This window comes from Suncus etruscus, chromosome 2 (assembly GCF_024139225.1).
Source record: "Suncus etruscus isolate mSunEtr1 chromosome 2, mSunEtr1.pri.cur, whole genome shotgun sequence".
In the NCBI taxonomy this organism is placed as follows: Eukaryota; Metazoa; Chordata; class Mammalia; order Eulipotyphla; family Soricidae; genus Suncus; species Suncus etruscus.
This window is the reverse complement of record NC_064849.1, coordinates 150,054,833-150,071,939: the sequence shown is the minus strand read 5'-3', so window position 1 is coordinate 150,071,939 and position 17,107 is coordinate 150,054,833. Positions and strand designations below refer to the sequence as shown.

Here is a 17,107-nt window from a genome sequence, read left to right as displayed (position 1 = left end):
CCTTCCTGAGATTAGACAAAGGTTGTAAGAATTGAAGCCAGGGCTTCAAAGCACAGGAAAAGAGAATGTTGTCTTATCCTGTTGCTACAGTGGAACTCCAGCTGGCCATGTTTGTCTACCTAGGGTGTGAGGCCACATGTGCATCTGTGAGGGGCTCGTCTCAACACTAAGACTTGTCCTTCATTTTGAACTTAGGAACTTGGAGAATATTTCTTGTATGTTTTCCTATTTGGTTATTTTTGTATGGTAACTATATAGATATAGGAATGTATTTACCTTGTTGAGCTTTGAATGCTCTGAAACGTGGCAACATCATTTCGGTAAGGGAACTTTATGTATGCATTGACTATGTACTTACCATTCCAGTTATGGAATATAATTTTACCAGTGAAAGAGGATCAGTATGCATTAACCCAGTCTGTCCTGGGCATCATCCTGTTTTTACTTAAATATTAAAAAAAAAAAAGTAGTTAAGCAAACCCAACTCAGTTTGAATAAGCCTGAAATTGGAGGGAGGGAAGAATGGGCAAAAAAAATAGCTGTGTGATGCCTCTTAACTGCTGCCTCACCAATACTGAAAGTTAATGTCACTGCAGAGTATATAAAATATTCTAAAAGGAGAAACACTTTATAAATTTGAAATGAATATTAAAGTAGTAATTATAGTAGCTTACCACTCTTATTTATCCTTAAGCTACCTGATAAGAATGGCTAATAATATTATTCCCATTTTGTATTTTTATCATGACTAACCAAATGTAAATATTTAGTTGTATCTGATTATAATGCCTATGAGTGCTTTTAACTACAACACAATACTGCCTTCCTCTGGACATATTTTATATCTCTGTGATTATCTTTTTTAAAATATAGTTAGCTGCAGTGTCTGATGTAGAAAGTGGTGAGGGAATAATTCACCCACCAGCTTGTAGTATCAAGTAAGCCAGGACTCCAAGCTTCATTGCCAGCCCCTGTAGTTCTGAAGGGTTTCCTGATGGCTAAAAAGCGACACTGCTACAAGCAGTGTCTTGACTTCAACAAGCCTATTTTAATTTTCAAGTGCATAGTGCTATTACTGGCTGAGTTTTCTGCTTGCAGGGTTTTAAAGTCATACTTATCAGCTCTTTCTACTCTTCAGCATGATTTTACTGTTGAGTTGATTTTAGAAATATTGAACTCAAAGGAAAAAACATGCCTTTATCTTCATGGATCTATGATTTTTATGTAGAACATTTATCATTAAGAACATTCTAAATTGAACTTCTGTTAGCTTTTACATTTAGCTGCACTTATTTACACATACAGATGAGTATTGCGTTATCTATTACAGTTGTTTTCAGGTCCTCTGCTAGTTTGTGTGTTTATTTCATGATCACAATAATCCTGTGTTTAAACAATCTATCATTTTTCTTTTATCTGTCATAAAATTAAGACATTTAACAAATTGAAAGAATTCACTGATGATTTCATTACTTTAAGAAGTAACAGAGCAGGACTTGAACCTAGCAAATCACACCCAAGACTCTGAAACTAACCACTTCTAATGAAGACTGCATCCTTAAAAGCTTCTATTTCAGGAGGGTAGAGATAGTGAATGCTTATTGGCAGTATGAAGTGTGTGTAGCATGTGAAAGCTGAATGTCATACTTGTTTAAATTTCCTGCTGAACCTTTTAGTCTTCACATTTCATCCCCCAAGGGTGTATGTTTCACTGTAATCACTAGAGGTGCTTCAAGAGCTTTGAGTGACAGGACCAAGGTTTAAATGTTGCAACACAGATGGTATTTGTTCTATGAGTAGCATGTTATTGGGATGGACTCGCACAGAATCCTCAGGAAGATAGAGCAGACATTGACAGGAAAGACTGCTAAACTACAGTGTTGACTGATTCAACCTCTTGGCTCAGGGTAAACTTTTAAGCAATGGATTCAGTACACTCATGTTTGGGGTACTTAAAAAAGAAATGTAAAGCAGTAGGACAGATTGGGCTAAAATATGAAAATTTATCAAACCACATAAAGTCTGCATGCAACTGTGGGAGCTTTATAGTAGAAAATGAGAAAGCACCAGCTCTTCATACTTTTCAACCCTTTGAAACAATTTAAGCTAAAATCTTTATTTAAGAAATTCCTAAGTATACATACATGATATAGACATTGATATACATTATACAGGTATGATGATATATTTCCCAAAACTCAACAGCTTTACCTGAAGTGATGATTCATTCATGCTCATGCAAGAGTTATTGATCCTACATTTATAAAAGAACAACAGTGTCAGATTCTGCTCTAATGAAAAATGCATCATTTAATTTTCTTTGCAGATATTCTTTATTATATAAACAGATAACATGCTATAACCTTGGGTGTATATGTGTAACACATGTCAGATTTTAGGTGAAAAGTTGAAGCTCGTGCTAAAGAAAGATGTTCAATATTTCCCTCAAAAACTTTTTAAAACGTAGTATATATGGGAATATAGATTGGGGGCTGTATGTACATATCAACATCTCCTACCCTAAACCCATATGAATTTCTTTTCAGGTTTCCAATTTTTTTTTGTTTTGGGGGTCACACCTGACAGCACTCAGGGGTTAATCCTGGCTCTATGCTCAGAAGTCACTCCTGGCAGGTTCGGGGGACCGTATGGGATGCCGGGATTCAAATCGGGGTCCATCCTACAAATGCTTTACCACTATGCTATATGATTTCTGCCCCACTAATTTTAATTTTGAATGCCTTGGTTGCTGGACCAGAAATATAGTAAATCAAATGTTCCTTTTCTTCTGTAAATCACATTAAAGATAATTTTCTTTTGATTAGGAATATTGAACATAGCATTAGGTTGAATATAAAATTTCCAAAACCCCATGGCTGTATCTTAGAGATATGAAACAACTTCCAAAGTGTTTTTGGCAGAGCAGCCTATAGTGTCAGCATCTCCCTACCTTCAAAAGCTTCTCCTCCAAGCTAAAATAAATAATAAACAACTTTATTTTATAGAAGTGACAGGGATGTGGAGAGAAAGGAACTCTTATCCACTGCTGGTGGGAATGCCATCTAGTTCAACCTTTATGGAAAGCGATATGGAGATTTCTCCAAAAACTGGAAATCGAGCTATACCACTCCTAGGAATATACCCTAGGAACACAAAAATACAATACAAAAATCCCTTCCTTACACCTATATTCATTGCAGCACTATTTACCAAAGGAAGACTCTGGAAATAGCCAAGATGCCCTTCAACAGACGAATGGCTAAAGAAACTGTGGTACATATACACAATGGAATATTATGCAGCTGTCAGGAGAGATGAAGTCATGAAATTTTCCTATACATGGATATACACAGAATCTAATATGTTGAGTGAAATAAGTCAGAGGGAGAGAGAGAAAAACGCAGAATGGTCTCACTCATCTATGGGTTTTAAGAAAAATGAAAGACATTCTTGCAATAATAATTTTCAGACACAAAAGAGAAAAGAGCTGGAAGTTCCAGCTCACCTCAGGAAGCTCACCACAAAGAGTGATGAGTTTAGTTAGAGAAATAACTACATTGTGAACTGTCCTAATAATGAGAATGTATGAGGGAAATGGAGAGCCTGTTTAGAGTACAGGCGGGGGTTGGGTGGGGAGGAGGGAGATTTGGGACATTGGTGATGGGAATGTTGCACTGGTGGTGGGTGGTGTTCTTTACATGACTGAAACCCAAACACAATCATGTATGTAATCAAAGTGTTTAAATAAAATTAAAAAAAAAAAAGAAGTGAAAGCAAAAGTCAAATGGCAATGAAAAGTGTTTGTTTTCCTTCATTGGAAATAGGTCATGGTAAAGTTTTAAAGAAATAAAATTGAGGGGAATGTTACAACAGCATTGCAGGTGCGAAAGGGGGTAAGTAACATGTACCTTTACATAAACTATTTTAATTTGACTAAGTAAGGGTGAAGGTAGTGGGCAGACACATCCTTTTAGGACCTCTGAAAAACCAGAGCAAGGTAAATTGAATGGGGAGAAAGGCCTTTGCAATTTTGGTGGAGAGATGCACAGAGAAAGGAGGAAAATGGTAGCTATTGCTAACTGCCTTTCACCTTGCCAAATGCTCTTACACTCTGATAAGACTTTTCTTTTCCTTTTTAAAAATCTTTATTTCTGTTTTAATAATAATTTATTTATTAAGCACCATGGATACAAATATGTTCGTAGTCAGGTTTCACCCATAAAATGCACAACCCCTTCACCAGTGCAACTTTACCACCAACAGTGTCCCCCATTTCCCACTTATTTTTTTTTTTTTTTTTTTTTTTTGGTGTTTATCTATATCCCTCTGATTTATTTCACTCAGCATAATAGTCTCCATATCCATCCATGTATAGGAAAATTTTATGTCTTCATTTTTTCTAGCAGCTGTGTAGTATTCCATTGTGTAGATATACCACAGTTTCTTTAGCCACTCATCTGTTGTAGGGCACCTGGGTTGTTTCCAGATTTTAGCTCTTGTAAATAGCACTGCTATGAATATAGGAGTGCAGAAGGCATTATTGTATTGATTTTTTTGGTCTTAGGGTATATCCCTAGGAGTGGTATTGCTGGATTACATACCCTCCCTCTATTTTTTTTTTTTTTTTTTTTTTTTTTTTGTTTTTTTTTTTTTTTTTTTTTTTTTTTTATATTTCTTTTTTTTTTTTTTTTTTTTTTTTTTTTTTTTATTTTTATCTTTATTTAAACACCGTGATTACAAACATGATTATAGTTGTATGATTACAGTCATGTAAAGAGCACCCCCCCTTCACCGGTGTAACATTCCCACCACCAATTTCCCAGATCTCCCTCCTCCCCACCCCCCTACACCTGTACTCGAGACAGGCTTTCTACTTCCCTCATTCATTCACATTTTATGATAGTTTTCAGTGTAGTCATCTCTGCAACTGCACTCATCACTCTATGTGATGAGCTGCATGTCCTGAGCTGCACCTACCAGCCCTCATCTCTCTTGTCTCTGAGATATTGTTAAAAATGTCCTTCATTTTTCTTAAAGCCCATAGATGAGTGAAACCATTCTGCGTCTTTCTCTCTCCCTCTGACTTACTTCACTCAGCATAATAGATTCCATGTACATCCATGTATTGGAAAATTTCATGACTTCATCTCTCCTGATGGCTGCATAGTATTCCATTGTGTATATGTACCACAGTTTCTTCAGCCACTCATCTGTTGAAGGGCATCTTGGTTGTTTCCAGAGTCTGGCTATTGTAAATAGCGCTGCAATGAATATAGGAGTAAGGAAGGGTTTTTTGTATTGTATTTTTGTGTTTCTTGGGTATATTCCTAGGAGTGGTATAGCTGGATCGTATGGAAGCTCAATTTCCAGTTTGTGAAGGAATCTCCATATCGCTTTCCATAAAGGTTGTACTAGACGGCATTCCCACCAGCAGTGAAAAAGAGTTCCTTTCTCTCCACATCCCCGCCAGCACTGCTTGTTTTCCTTTCTTGTGATGTGTGCCAATCTCAGTGGCGTGAGGTGGTACCTCATAGTAGTTTTGATTTGCATCTCCCTGACGATTAGTGATGTTGAACATCTTTTCATGTGCCTTTTGGCCATTTGCCTTTCTTCTTTTTCAAAGTGTCTGTTCATTTCTTCTCCCCATTTTTTGATGGGGTTAGTTGTTTTTTTCTTGTATAGTTCTGTCAGTACCTTGTAAATTTTGGATATTAGCCCTTTATCTGATGTGTATTGGGTGAATAATTTCTCCCACTCAGTGGGTGGCCTTTGTATTCTGGGCGCTATTTCCTTTGAGATGCAGAAGCTTTTCAGCTTAATATAGTCCCATCTGTTTATCTCTGCTTCCACTTGCTTGGAAAGTGCTGTCTCCTCCTTAAAGATGCCTTTAGTCTCAATGTCCTGGAGTGTTTCACCTACATGTTGTTCTATATACCTTATAGTTTCAGTTCTGATATCAAGGTCTTTAATCCATTTGGATTTTACCTTTGTATATGGTGTTAGCTGGGGGTCTGAGTTCGCTTTTTTGCAAGTGGTTAACCAGTTGTGCCAACACCACTTGTTGAATAGGCTTTCCCTGCTCCATTTAGGATTTTTTGCTCCTTTATCAAAAACAAGGTGGTTATATGTCTGAGGAACCTTCTCTGAGTACTCAAGCCTATTCCACTGATCTGAGGGTCTGTTTTTATTCCAATACCATGCTGTTTTTATAACTGTTGCTTTGTAATACAACTTAAAATTGGGGAAAGTAATGCCTCCCATATTCCTTTTCCCAAGGAGTGCTTTAGCTATTCGAGGTTGTTTGTTGTTCCAGATGAATTTCAGAAGTATTTGATCCACTTCTTTGAAAAATGTCATGGGTATCTTTAGAGGAATCGCGTTAAATCTGTACAATGCTTTTGGAAGTATTGCCATTTTAATGATGTTGATCCTGCCAATCCATGAGCATGGTATGTGTTTCCATTTCCGCGTGTCCTCTCTTATTTCTTGGAGCAGTGTTTTGTAGTTTTCTTTGTATAGATCCTTCACATCTTTAGTCAGGTTGACTCCAAGATATTTGAGTTTGTGTGGAACTAATGTGAATGGGATTGTTCTCTTAATGTCCATTTCTTCCCTATCATTATTCGTGTATAAAAAGGCCATTGATTTTTGTGTGTTAATTTTGTATCCTGCCACTTTGCTATACAAATCTATTATTTCTAGAAGCTTTTTGGTAGAGTCTTTAGGGTTTTCTAAGTAGAGTATCATGTCATCTGCAAACAGTGAGAGCTTGACTTCTTCCTTTCCTATCTGAATTCCCTTGATATCTTTTTCTTGCCTAATCGCTATAGCAAGTACTTCCAGTGCTATGTTGAATAGGAGTGGTGAGAGAGGACAGCCTTGTCTTGTACCAGAATTTAGAGGAAAGGATTTTAGTTTTTCTCCATTGAGGATAATATTTGCCACTGGCTTCTGGTAGATGGCTTTGACTATATTGAGAAAGGTTCCTTTTATTCCTATCTTGCTGAGAGTTTTAATCAAGAATGGGTGTTGAACCTTATCAAATGCTTTTTCTGCATCTATTGATATGACCATGTGATTTTTATTTTTGTTGTTGTTTATGTTGTGTATTATATTAATAGATTTACGGATGTTAAACCATCCTTGCATTCCTGGGATGAAACCTACTTGATCAAAGTGAATGATCTTCTTGATGAGGCACTGGATCCTGTTCGCCAGGATTTTGTTGAGGATCTTTGCATCTGTGTTCATCAGGGATATTGGTCTGTAATTTTCTTTTTTGGCAGCATCTCTATCAGGTTTTGGTATTAAGGTGATGTTGGCTTCATAAAAGCTATTTGGAAGTATTCCTGTTTTTTCGATTTCATAAAAGAGCCTGGCCAGAATTGGTAGTAGTTCCTCTTGAAAGGTTTGAAAGAATTCATTCGTGAATCCATCAGGGCCTGGGCTTTTGTTTTTGGGTAAATTTTTGATTACAGTTTTAATTTCCTCAATAGTGATGGGGGTGTTTAGATATGCTACCTCTTCTTTATTCAACCGTGGAAGGTTATATGAGTTCAGAAATTTATCCATTTCTTCCAGGTTCTCATATTTAGTGGCATAGAGTTTCTCAAAGTATTCTCTGAATACCCTTTGAATCTCTGCAGTATCTGTAGTGATCTCCCCCTTCTCATTTCTAATACGCGTTATCAAGTTTCTCTCTTTCTTTTGCTTTGTGAGTTTTGCCAATGGTCTATCAATCTTGTTTATTTTTTCAAAGAACCAACTTCTGCTTTCGTTGATCTTTCGGATTGTTTTTTGGGTTTCCACTTCGTTGATTTCTGCTCTCAGCTTTGTTATTTCCTTCTGTCTCCCTATTTTTGGGTCCTTTTGTTGAGCACTTTCTAGTTCTATTAGCTGTGTCATTAAGCTACTCAGGTAAGCTCCTTCTTCCTTCCTGATGTGTGCTTGCAAAGCTATAAATTTTCCTCTCAGTACTGCTTTTGCTGTGTCCCATAAGTTCTGATAGTTTGTGTCTTTATTGTCATTTGTTTCCAGGAACCTTTTGATTTCCTCCTTGATTTCATCTCGGACCCACTGGTTATTGAGTATGAGGCTGTTTAACTTCCAGGTGTTAAATTTTTTCTTCTGTGTCCCTTTGCAGTTCACATCTAACTTCAGAGCCTTGTGGTCAGCAAAGGCAGCCTGCAAAATGTCTATCTTTTTTATTTTATGGAGGTATGTTTTATGTGCCAGCACATGATCTATCCTGGAGAATGATCCATGTACATTGGAAAAGAATGTGTATCCAGGTTTCTGAGGATAGAGTGCCCTATATATATCTACTAGGCCTCTTTCATCCATTTCTTTTTGCAGGTCTAGTATATTTTTGTTGGGTTTCCATTTGGTTGACCTATCAAGTGTTGACAAGCCTGTGTTGAGGTCTCCCACAATTATTGTGTTATTATTGATATCCTTCTTCAGATTTGTCAACAATTGTATTAAATACTTTGCTGGACCCTCATTCGGTGCGTATATGTTTAGGAGAGTGATTTCTTCTTGCTGTACAAATCCCTTGATTAGTACATAATATCCATCTTTGTCCCTTACAATTTTTCTGAGTATAAAGTTTGTGTCATCTGATATTAGTATGGCCACCCCCGCTTTTTTAAGGGTGTTGTTTGCTTGAATGATTTTCCTCCAGCCTTTGATTTTGAGTCTATGTTTATTCTGACTATTCAGGTGTGTTTCTTGTAGACAGCAGAAGGTTGGCTTCAGTTTTTTGATCCATTTCGCCACTCTGTGCCTCTTAACTGGTGCATTTAGTCCATTGACATTGAGAGAAATAATTGTCATGGGATTTATTGCCATCTTTGTGTAGAAGTTTGGTGTGTTTTTTGTTCTGTCTTGTTTTTAGAGTAGATCTTTCAGTTTTTCTTTTAAGGCTGGTTTTGAGTCTGCAAAGATTTTGAGCTGTTGTTTATCTGTGAAGCCGTGTATACATCCGTCAAACCTGAAACTTAGTTTTGCTGGGTGCAATATTCTTGGCGAAGCATTTATTTCATTGAGTTTTGCCACTACGTCCCACCACTGCCTTCTGGCCTTGAGTGTTTCTGGTGACAGGTCTGCTGTAAATTTCAAGGATGCTCCGTGGAATGTAATTTCCCTTTTCGATCTTGCTGCTTGCAGTATTCTATCTCTATCGGTGGGTTTCATCATGGTGACTAGGATGTGTCTTGGGGTGTTTCTACTGGGGTCTTTTTTAGCTGGTACTCTTCGGGCATGCAGGATTTGGTCACATGTTTTCTTTAGCTCTGGTAGTTTCTCTGTGATGATGTTCTTAACCATTGATTCTTCCTGAAGATTTTCTTCTTGGGTCTCTGGAACTCCAATGATTCTGAAGTTGTTTCTGTTGAGCTTATCAAAGACTTCTATTTTCATCTTCTCATATTCTTTGAGTAAATTTTCCATTGTCTGATCATTTGATTTGAGGTTTTTTTCTAATCTCTTCTGCTGTGTAAAGTTGTTATGCATCTCATCTTCTAAAGCACTAATTCTATCCTCAGCTGCTGTTAACCTGTTGGAAAACTCATCCATTATGTTCTTCAATTCGTCTATTGAGTTTTTCAGACCTGTTATCTGATCTGATATTTCAGTTTGGAGTTTTCTGATTTCTGTCTTCATATTCTCTTGATTTTTATTAGTGCTCTGATTTATACTTTCTTTGATATCTGATAGCAACCTCCATATTTCGTCTCTAAACTCCATTTCTGAAAGACTGCTTAGGTAGTTGGTCGTTGTTGGGTCATCAGAGTTTCCATCTTCATTCTCTATGGTTGAAGTTGGTCTGCGTAGTCTCCCCATTGTCTCGCTTACGCTGTGGGTTTTTCTACGTGTTGTGGTGGTACTCATTGGCGAGGTGGAGTGCGCGGCCGCGAAGCGCAGCGGAGCGGCCGCGCTCCGGCCCCCAAACACTCACCTCAGCCGAGGCAAGCCGTCAGGGGATGCCTGGGGAGGCCCCCAAGTGTCTGCCAAGCAAAGAAACCAGCACAATCCACAACTCCAACAGAAAACTCACAGCCCCAGCGAGACACGCCTTGAAGAGATTAATGCTGAATCAGGTCAAAGTTCCCAGGTTGATGCAGGCTGGGGGAGGTCCCAAAATGTCTGCCGGGCCTAGGGGTCCAGCAGTCAGCCTGATCTGCAACTCCGGCCCCCAAACACTCACCTCAGCCGAGGCAAGCCGTCAGGGGATGCCTGGGGAGGCCCCCAAGTGTCTGCCAAGCAAAGAAACCAGCACAATCCACAACTCCAACAGAAAACTCACAGCCCCAGCGAGACACGCCTCAGCCGAGGCAAGCCGTCAGGGGATGCCTGGGGAGGCCCCCAAGTGTCTGCCAAGCAAAGAAACCAGCACAATCCACAACTCCAACAGAAAACTCACAGCCCCAGCGAGACACGCCTCAGCCGAGGCAAGCCGTCAGGGGATGCCTGAGGAGGCCCCCAAGTGTCTGCCAAGCAAAGAAACCAGCACAATCCACAACTCCAACAGAAAACTCACAGCCCCAGCGAGACACGCCTCAGCCGAGGCAAGCCGTCAGGGGATGCCTGGGGAGGCCCCCAAGTGTCTGCCAAGCAAAGAAACCAGCACAATCCACAACTCCAACAGAAAACTCACAGCCCCAGCGAGACACGCCTCAGCCGAGGCAAGCCGTCAGGGGATGCCTGGGGAGGCCCCCAAGTGTCTGCCAAGCAAAGAAACCAGCACAATCCACAACTCCAACAGAAAACTCACAGCCCCAGCGAGACACGCCTCAGCCGAGGCAAGCCGTCAGGGGATGCCTGGGGAGGCCCCCAAGTGTCTGCCAAGCAAAGAAACCAGCACAATCCACAACTCCAACAGAAAACTCACAGCCCCAGCGAGACACGCCTCAGCCGAGGCAAGCCGTCAGGGGATGCCTGGGGAGGCCCCCAAGTGTCTGCCAAGCAAAGAAACCAGCACAATCCACAACTCCAACAGAAAACTCACAGCCCCAGCGAGACACGCCTTGAAGCCCCACTTATTTTTAAAATGAATTCTGCGGGACAGAGCGGTGGCACGGAGCAATAAGGTGTCTCTGCCTTGCCGGTGCTAACCTAGGACGGATTGAGGTTCCATCTCCAAGTGTCCCATATAGTCCCCCAAGCCAGGAGCGATTTCTGAGCGCATAGCCATGAGTAACCCCTGAGCCTCACAAGGTGTGGCCCCCCAAAAAAACAAACAACAAAAGCATTCTGAATTGTAGCAAACTCCTGAATATTTTATGCTTTAAAATATTGTTATTTCTAGGTGAATATTTGCAGTAACATTACACTATTGATAAAGACTTTGATTTTAAGATTTTCATATTTTATAAGGAGGAAACTTACCAGTAGTTCACAAAGATTAGAGGTTAAGAAATGCTGCTGAGGCACCATTAAAATTAAGTAAATTTCCACTGGGTAGTGTTGGTAGTGTTTAAGGAGAGGGCTTAAGAAATGTAAAAGAGAACTTTTTTTTTTTTTTGCATGTAGATCTGATCCTTTATCTTGAAAAAAGAGAAGACCCTGTTTTAGTATTGCCTCATGTAGAATCAACCAGTGGACTGAGAGATGCTCTACTGTACAGTGATTAGTACTAGTTGAGCCTTCTGTGTTACTACTGTTTAGGCTTACTAACTCACTGTGTAATTTTTCCACCAGATTTCCGGACACTACTATAAAATGTTGAGGTTCACTTGGTGACACTGTCCAGGATTTATTGATCTGAAATAAATTTATTGAAAAAATTTCAAATTCATTGAAATTAATAACATATGTTAGATAAGTTTTTTTTTTTTTTTTAAGAGTGTGAAAGACATTTGATCCAGAGAAATAGAGCTTGGCTACAAAATTCAAGGCTACTTCTTAATGGTTTTTAACTGTGCCTTTATATTGTTTTCTTATATGGGGTCAAATTAGAAGTATTAATCTTGGCAGAATAAAGCTGTCTTTGGCAGAAGACTTTATAATAATAAATGATAAATGTACAGCTTTTATTTTTGCTATTTCTTTACTTGCAAGCCCCCAATGAATAAATGTTTATGTTTCTTCAAGCCAGTTGACTCGGTGTTTGTATACCATTTAACTTTTTAGAAACATTTTTATAAAGATGAGAAAGATTAATCATTGGCATAATAAGTATATTGTAAAACAAAAATATTATAGATAGCATATGAAGGAAATTTGTGGTCATTCAGTGGTCCAGAGGCATAGCACAGCCAGTAGGCTTTTGCCTTGCACATAGCTTACCCAGGTTTGATTCCTGGCATCCCATATGGTCCCCTGAGCCTGCCAGGAGTGATTCCTGAGTGTAGAGACAGAAGTAACCCCAGAGCACCACCGGCTGATGCCCAAAAAACAAAAAAAGAAAAGAAAAGAAAGAATTAAAGAAGAAAGAAAAGGAAGGAATTGGAAGAAGGAAGGAAGGAAGGAAGGAAGGAAGGAAGGAAGGAAGGAAGGAAGGAAGGAGGGAGGGAGGGAGGGAGGGAGGGAGGGAGGGAGGGAGGGAGGGAGGGAGGAAGGAAGGAAGGAAGGAAGGAAGGAAGGAAGGAAGGAAGGAAGGAAAAGAGAGAGAGAAAGAAAGAAAGAAATGAGAGAGAAAGAGAGAGAAAAGAAAAAAGAAAATTGAGGTCATTTAAAACAATAAGGGATTCAAGACAGTTGTGAAGAGCCTTGGTGAAAGTTTGAGTCAGAGTACTGTGTTTCTTTACTGATGTGACATATACTGCTACTTCTTATTTAGTCCAAAGTAGCTACCCTAGGTGCTAACTAGTCCAAAGCTTTGAAATAGGAAGAATCTTGTACAAGAAATCCTCAGGGACATCCTCCCCACATCTCTTTAATCTTTGATTTGTCAATCCCCATGGAAAATGGTAATGTAGTTCTGAGCTGAATAAATCTCAGACCTTTTTTTTAAAGATAATACTGATTTTTTTTTCATATTTCTGCACAAGAACAGGGCATGTGTTCAGCGTCTGAAAGAGTAACCTTGAACAAAAGATGCGTGTTGTTTTTCATGTTTATTATAACATTATTATCTGTGACTAAGCAGGCAGTACCCAGAAGGGAAAAATATAGCTAATATTGTATTTTTCTTTTTTTTAAAATAGATGATTCAACGAGAAGCAGATGTAAAAAGTAAGGTAACTGCTGTGGCGCTGACAGACTCTGTTCACAATGTGTGGCATCAAGAAGCTGGCAAAACGATTCGAGAATGGATGAGAGAGGTGAGACTGGATTTTTTTCAATGCTAAGATGAATGTGTGTGCGTCTTTAGATCTTGAGCCCCAACCAACTTATATCACTTCCCACCCCCAAACTTCCTTTCACCTAGCAGAACATTTAGAGGAACTCAGAAAAAATTAGACATAAATGAATTATAATAGAAAACTCTTCAAAATACAAATAGTTTTAAAAAATTATTATAACATTTTGAATTACCAAGTTCTTTATAGTTATTGCAAACATTAAACGTTTGAACACCAATTCCACCACTAGTGTGACGACTTCTTCATCATTGTTCCCAAGTTCCCACCATCTTCCTCCTTGCAGGCACAAACAAATTGACTTCATATTGTTTGTTACAACACAAAGCCAAATGGAAATACTCAAACTTAGATGAGCAAGGGCCATTTGGAAATAATTCTCATTTCTCTACGCTGTTACTAAATTCATTGTCTAAGGTTTTACTGTTCTGTAATTGGTACTAGTTAAGCCTTTTGTGTTACTGTTTAGGCTTATTAGACTCAACTGTGTATCTTTCCCACCAGATTTCTTGATACTACTATACAATTTTGAGATTAGCTTGGCCACACAGTCTAGGATTTATAGATGTGAAGCAAATTTGGTGGCTTGGCAGTTTGGTAAGGTTAAGACACAAAGCTGGCGACTTTTTCTGTAGGGCAGGTAGTGTAAACTGTGATCCTGGCTTCTGTTTTTCATGTAGGAAAAGCATCTGCCCCTCTCCTTTTTGAGAAGGTCACAGAGGTATCAAACCTGACCAAATTACCTGACCAAATTACCTGACCAAATTACTTGAGAAGTATTAGCTGCCATTCTTGTTATTGTTGTTGTTGTTGTTTTTGGAGCTCAGTAACAGGAAAGATCGGGCAGCCAGTGTGGGCAGAGGCTACCGCTTTTTCCGCTTTTTCCATTGGCCGTTTGGGCATGAAATGCCTCCGCCCAACCACATTCTGAAATTTCAGCCCTGTATAATCTAGAACCACCTCAGAAGAGAACATATACCTTATGTAGAACCTTCCCATCCCCTCCTTGGGTTTCTCAATTATTTATGCAGAGTTTATAGTAGAAACCTGGACTGTAGAAGTCCATAGTCTGTGTGATTATGACATAATGTTTCAAAAGTTTCACTTTTCTACCCACTATTTAGCACTGACGCTCCTTAATTACTAAAAAGAAAGTGTTACTCAGTCTCGTTTTCTTGCAAGGCAGACGGTATATGCTGCTCTTCAATGGATTGGCTCACAGCTGCTAATAAGAGGGCAGGTAAAATGCTGAAACAGTGTTGAACGGTATTGCTAAATCTTTGAGCTAAGAAAAATACAGGGCCTCCCATGAAAAGCTTTTCATGCTTCTTTAAAGGCTCGTGGGTCTGAAAACTAGCAAGAACTCTTTGAAACATGCTTTTGCTAATCTGCTTTCTCCTCTCTCTCTAGTTGTTAGTCCATTTTTATTTCATTCCTCTTACAAATACCCAGTTAAAATTATTTTCATTTTATTCATATATACCTTCTCATTTGTAAATAGTTGATGTCAACCATGCAAATCTATAGTATATTTTTATTCAAGCCATATTATATGGAGGTTTATGATATCGTTTAGGTGTTAGGGCATATCACTTGCATGCACCTGCAAGACCCCACCTTGATCCCCCCAGCACCACTTGGTCTCACAAATGTGGCCAGTTACAGTTCTAGTGGCCTCCCTAGCACTGTAGAGTGTTGCCTGGGTAATCCCTAGTACTTCTGGGCCCAAACAACTGTCAGTTGGCCAAGAATCAATGGGAGGATCTCCCAAACCTCAAACCTTCTGAGCACTGCTTGGGAGCACCCCAGTTATATTTCATGTGTAAACTGGTTTATCTTCCTAATTTTCTTCTAGGCAGATAATCTCTATAGTTCCCATTTACATTATAAGAACCTGAGAGTTCAAAAGTATTTTCTGTTGTATTATTCCATTGGCAGAGATAACAGAAACAAGAATAAACAAATGGGACAACATCAAATTAAAGAGTTTCTGCTTGGCAATAGAAAAAAGGGCTAAAATTAAAAGGTATCCTACTGAATGGGATAAAATATTTGTATTTATCAAATATAAATATAAAATAATTTATAACTATAAAATAATGTTCAAATTATACAAAGCACTCACAAAGATCAAGAACAAAAATCCTATCAAATTGGGGAGACAAGTATGTGGTCAATTAATCTTTGACAAAGGAGTCAAGAACTTGAAGTGGAATAAAGAAAGACTTCAACAAATGGTACTGTAACAATTGGATAAACCCTGTGTAAGAAATTAAAAATCTATCCATATCTCATACCTTACACAAAGTCAGTTAAAAGTGGATCAAAGATGTTGATATTAGACTCTAACCCTTAAAGTTTATTGAGGAAAACATGGGCAGGACATTCCAAGATTGAGACCTCAAAGAAGTCTTCAATGATAATTTGCTAGTGGCAAGGACTATAGACTCAAATCTGACTAAGTAAGATCCCACAAACTGTCTGACAAAAGAAACACAGGCTAAAATTAAAAGACAAATAACTGAGTGGGAGAAAATCTTTGTACTCAACACATCAGATAAAGGCTTTATATCTAGGATATACAAAGAACTCACAAAGCTTAACTTCACAGAACCTAAAAATCTCATCAGGAAATGGGGAGAGGAAATGAACAAACTTATTTGAGGAAGACCAGCAGATGGCCAATAGGCAAATGAAAAAATGCTCTTCGTCACATCATTACGCAAATGCATATCAAGACAATGAGATATCATCTTACACCAGTGAGGTTGACACATATCAAAAATACTAGGAACAATCTTTGTTGGTGGGAATGTTGTGAGAAAGGAACTCTCATCCACTACTGGTGGGAATGCTGCCTGGTCCAACCCCTTTGGAAAACAGTATGGAGGGTTCTCAGTGAACTCAAAATTGAGCTTCCATATGACCTAACAATCTCACTTTTGGGTATCTATCCCTAGGACAGAAAAATATTTATCCTAAAGGATGTATGCATACCACAATTCATAGCAGCACTCAGTACAATAGCTAAGAGTTGCAATCAACCTAGATGTCCAACAACAGATGAGTAGATTATGAAGATGTGGGACATATATACAGTGGAATAACAGTGGTCCTCAAACTTTTTAAACAGAGGGCCAGTTCACTGTGGCTTAGATTATTGGAGGGCCAGACTATAGTAATAAAAAAAAAAACTATGAACAAATTCTTTTGGACACTGCACATATCTTAGTTTGAAGTGAAAAAACACAATGGGAACAAATACAATATGTGGCCCACGGGCTGTAGTTTGAGTCTGCCAGGAGCGATTTCTGAGCATAGAGTCAGGAGTAACCTCTGAGTGCTGCTGGATGTGACCCAAAAACCAAAAAAAAAAAAAAAAAAAAAAGTACATGTAGAGTATTGTCTGAATAATTTTTTCAGTCCCCTGAAGAAGTTTCAAATTGACATAGTAAAATTTAAATCCTGGGGGCCAGAGGGATAGTGCAGCAGTAAGGCATTTGCTTTACCTTGTGTTTGGATGGACCTGGGTTTTATCCCCAGCATTTCATATGGTCTCCAAGACAGGTGCGATTTCTGAAAGCATAGCCAGGAGTAACCCTGAGCGTCACCAGGTGTGACCCAAAAACAAAACAAAAAAATTTCAAACCCTAACTACCTAATTGTTTTTTTGAGCAGTTATTTAATTTCTTTGAAATGCAGTTTTCTCACCTATAAAATATAATTCTACCTCAAATATTTGTTTAAGAAATAATACATGATTTTTTTAGATGGCCAGTCATGGCTAGATCACTACTACACCT

General features: G+C 38.7%; 1 protein-coding gene across 3 annotated transcripts in view; it reads left to right on the top strand.

Annotated features, from left to right (window-relative positions):
- FAM172A (family with sequence similarity 172 member A) overlaps window positions 1-17,107 on the top strand; it is a 446,910-nt gene that overhangs the window by 258,424 nt on the left and 171,379 nt on the right. For all 3 annotated transcript variants that reach the window (XM_049769145.1, XM_049769144.1, XM_049769146.1), the window contains one exon: window positions 13,149-13,265. In XM_049769145.1, coding sequence (XP_049625102.1) covers window positions 13,149-13,265 — 117 coding nt within the window. The remainder of the gene's footprint in view (window positions 1-13,148; window positions 13,266-17,107) is intronic.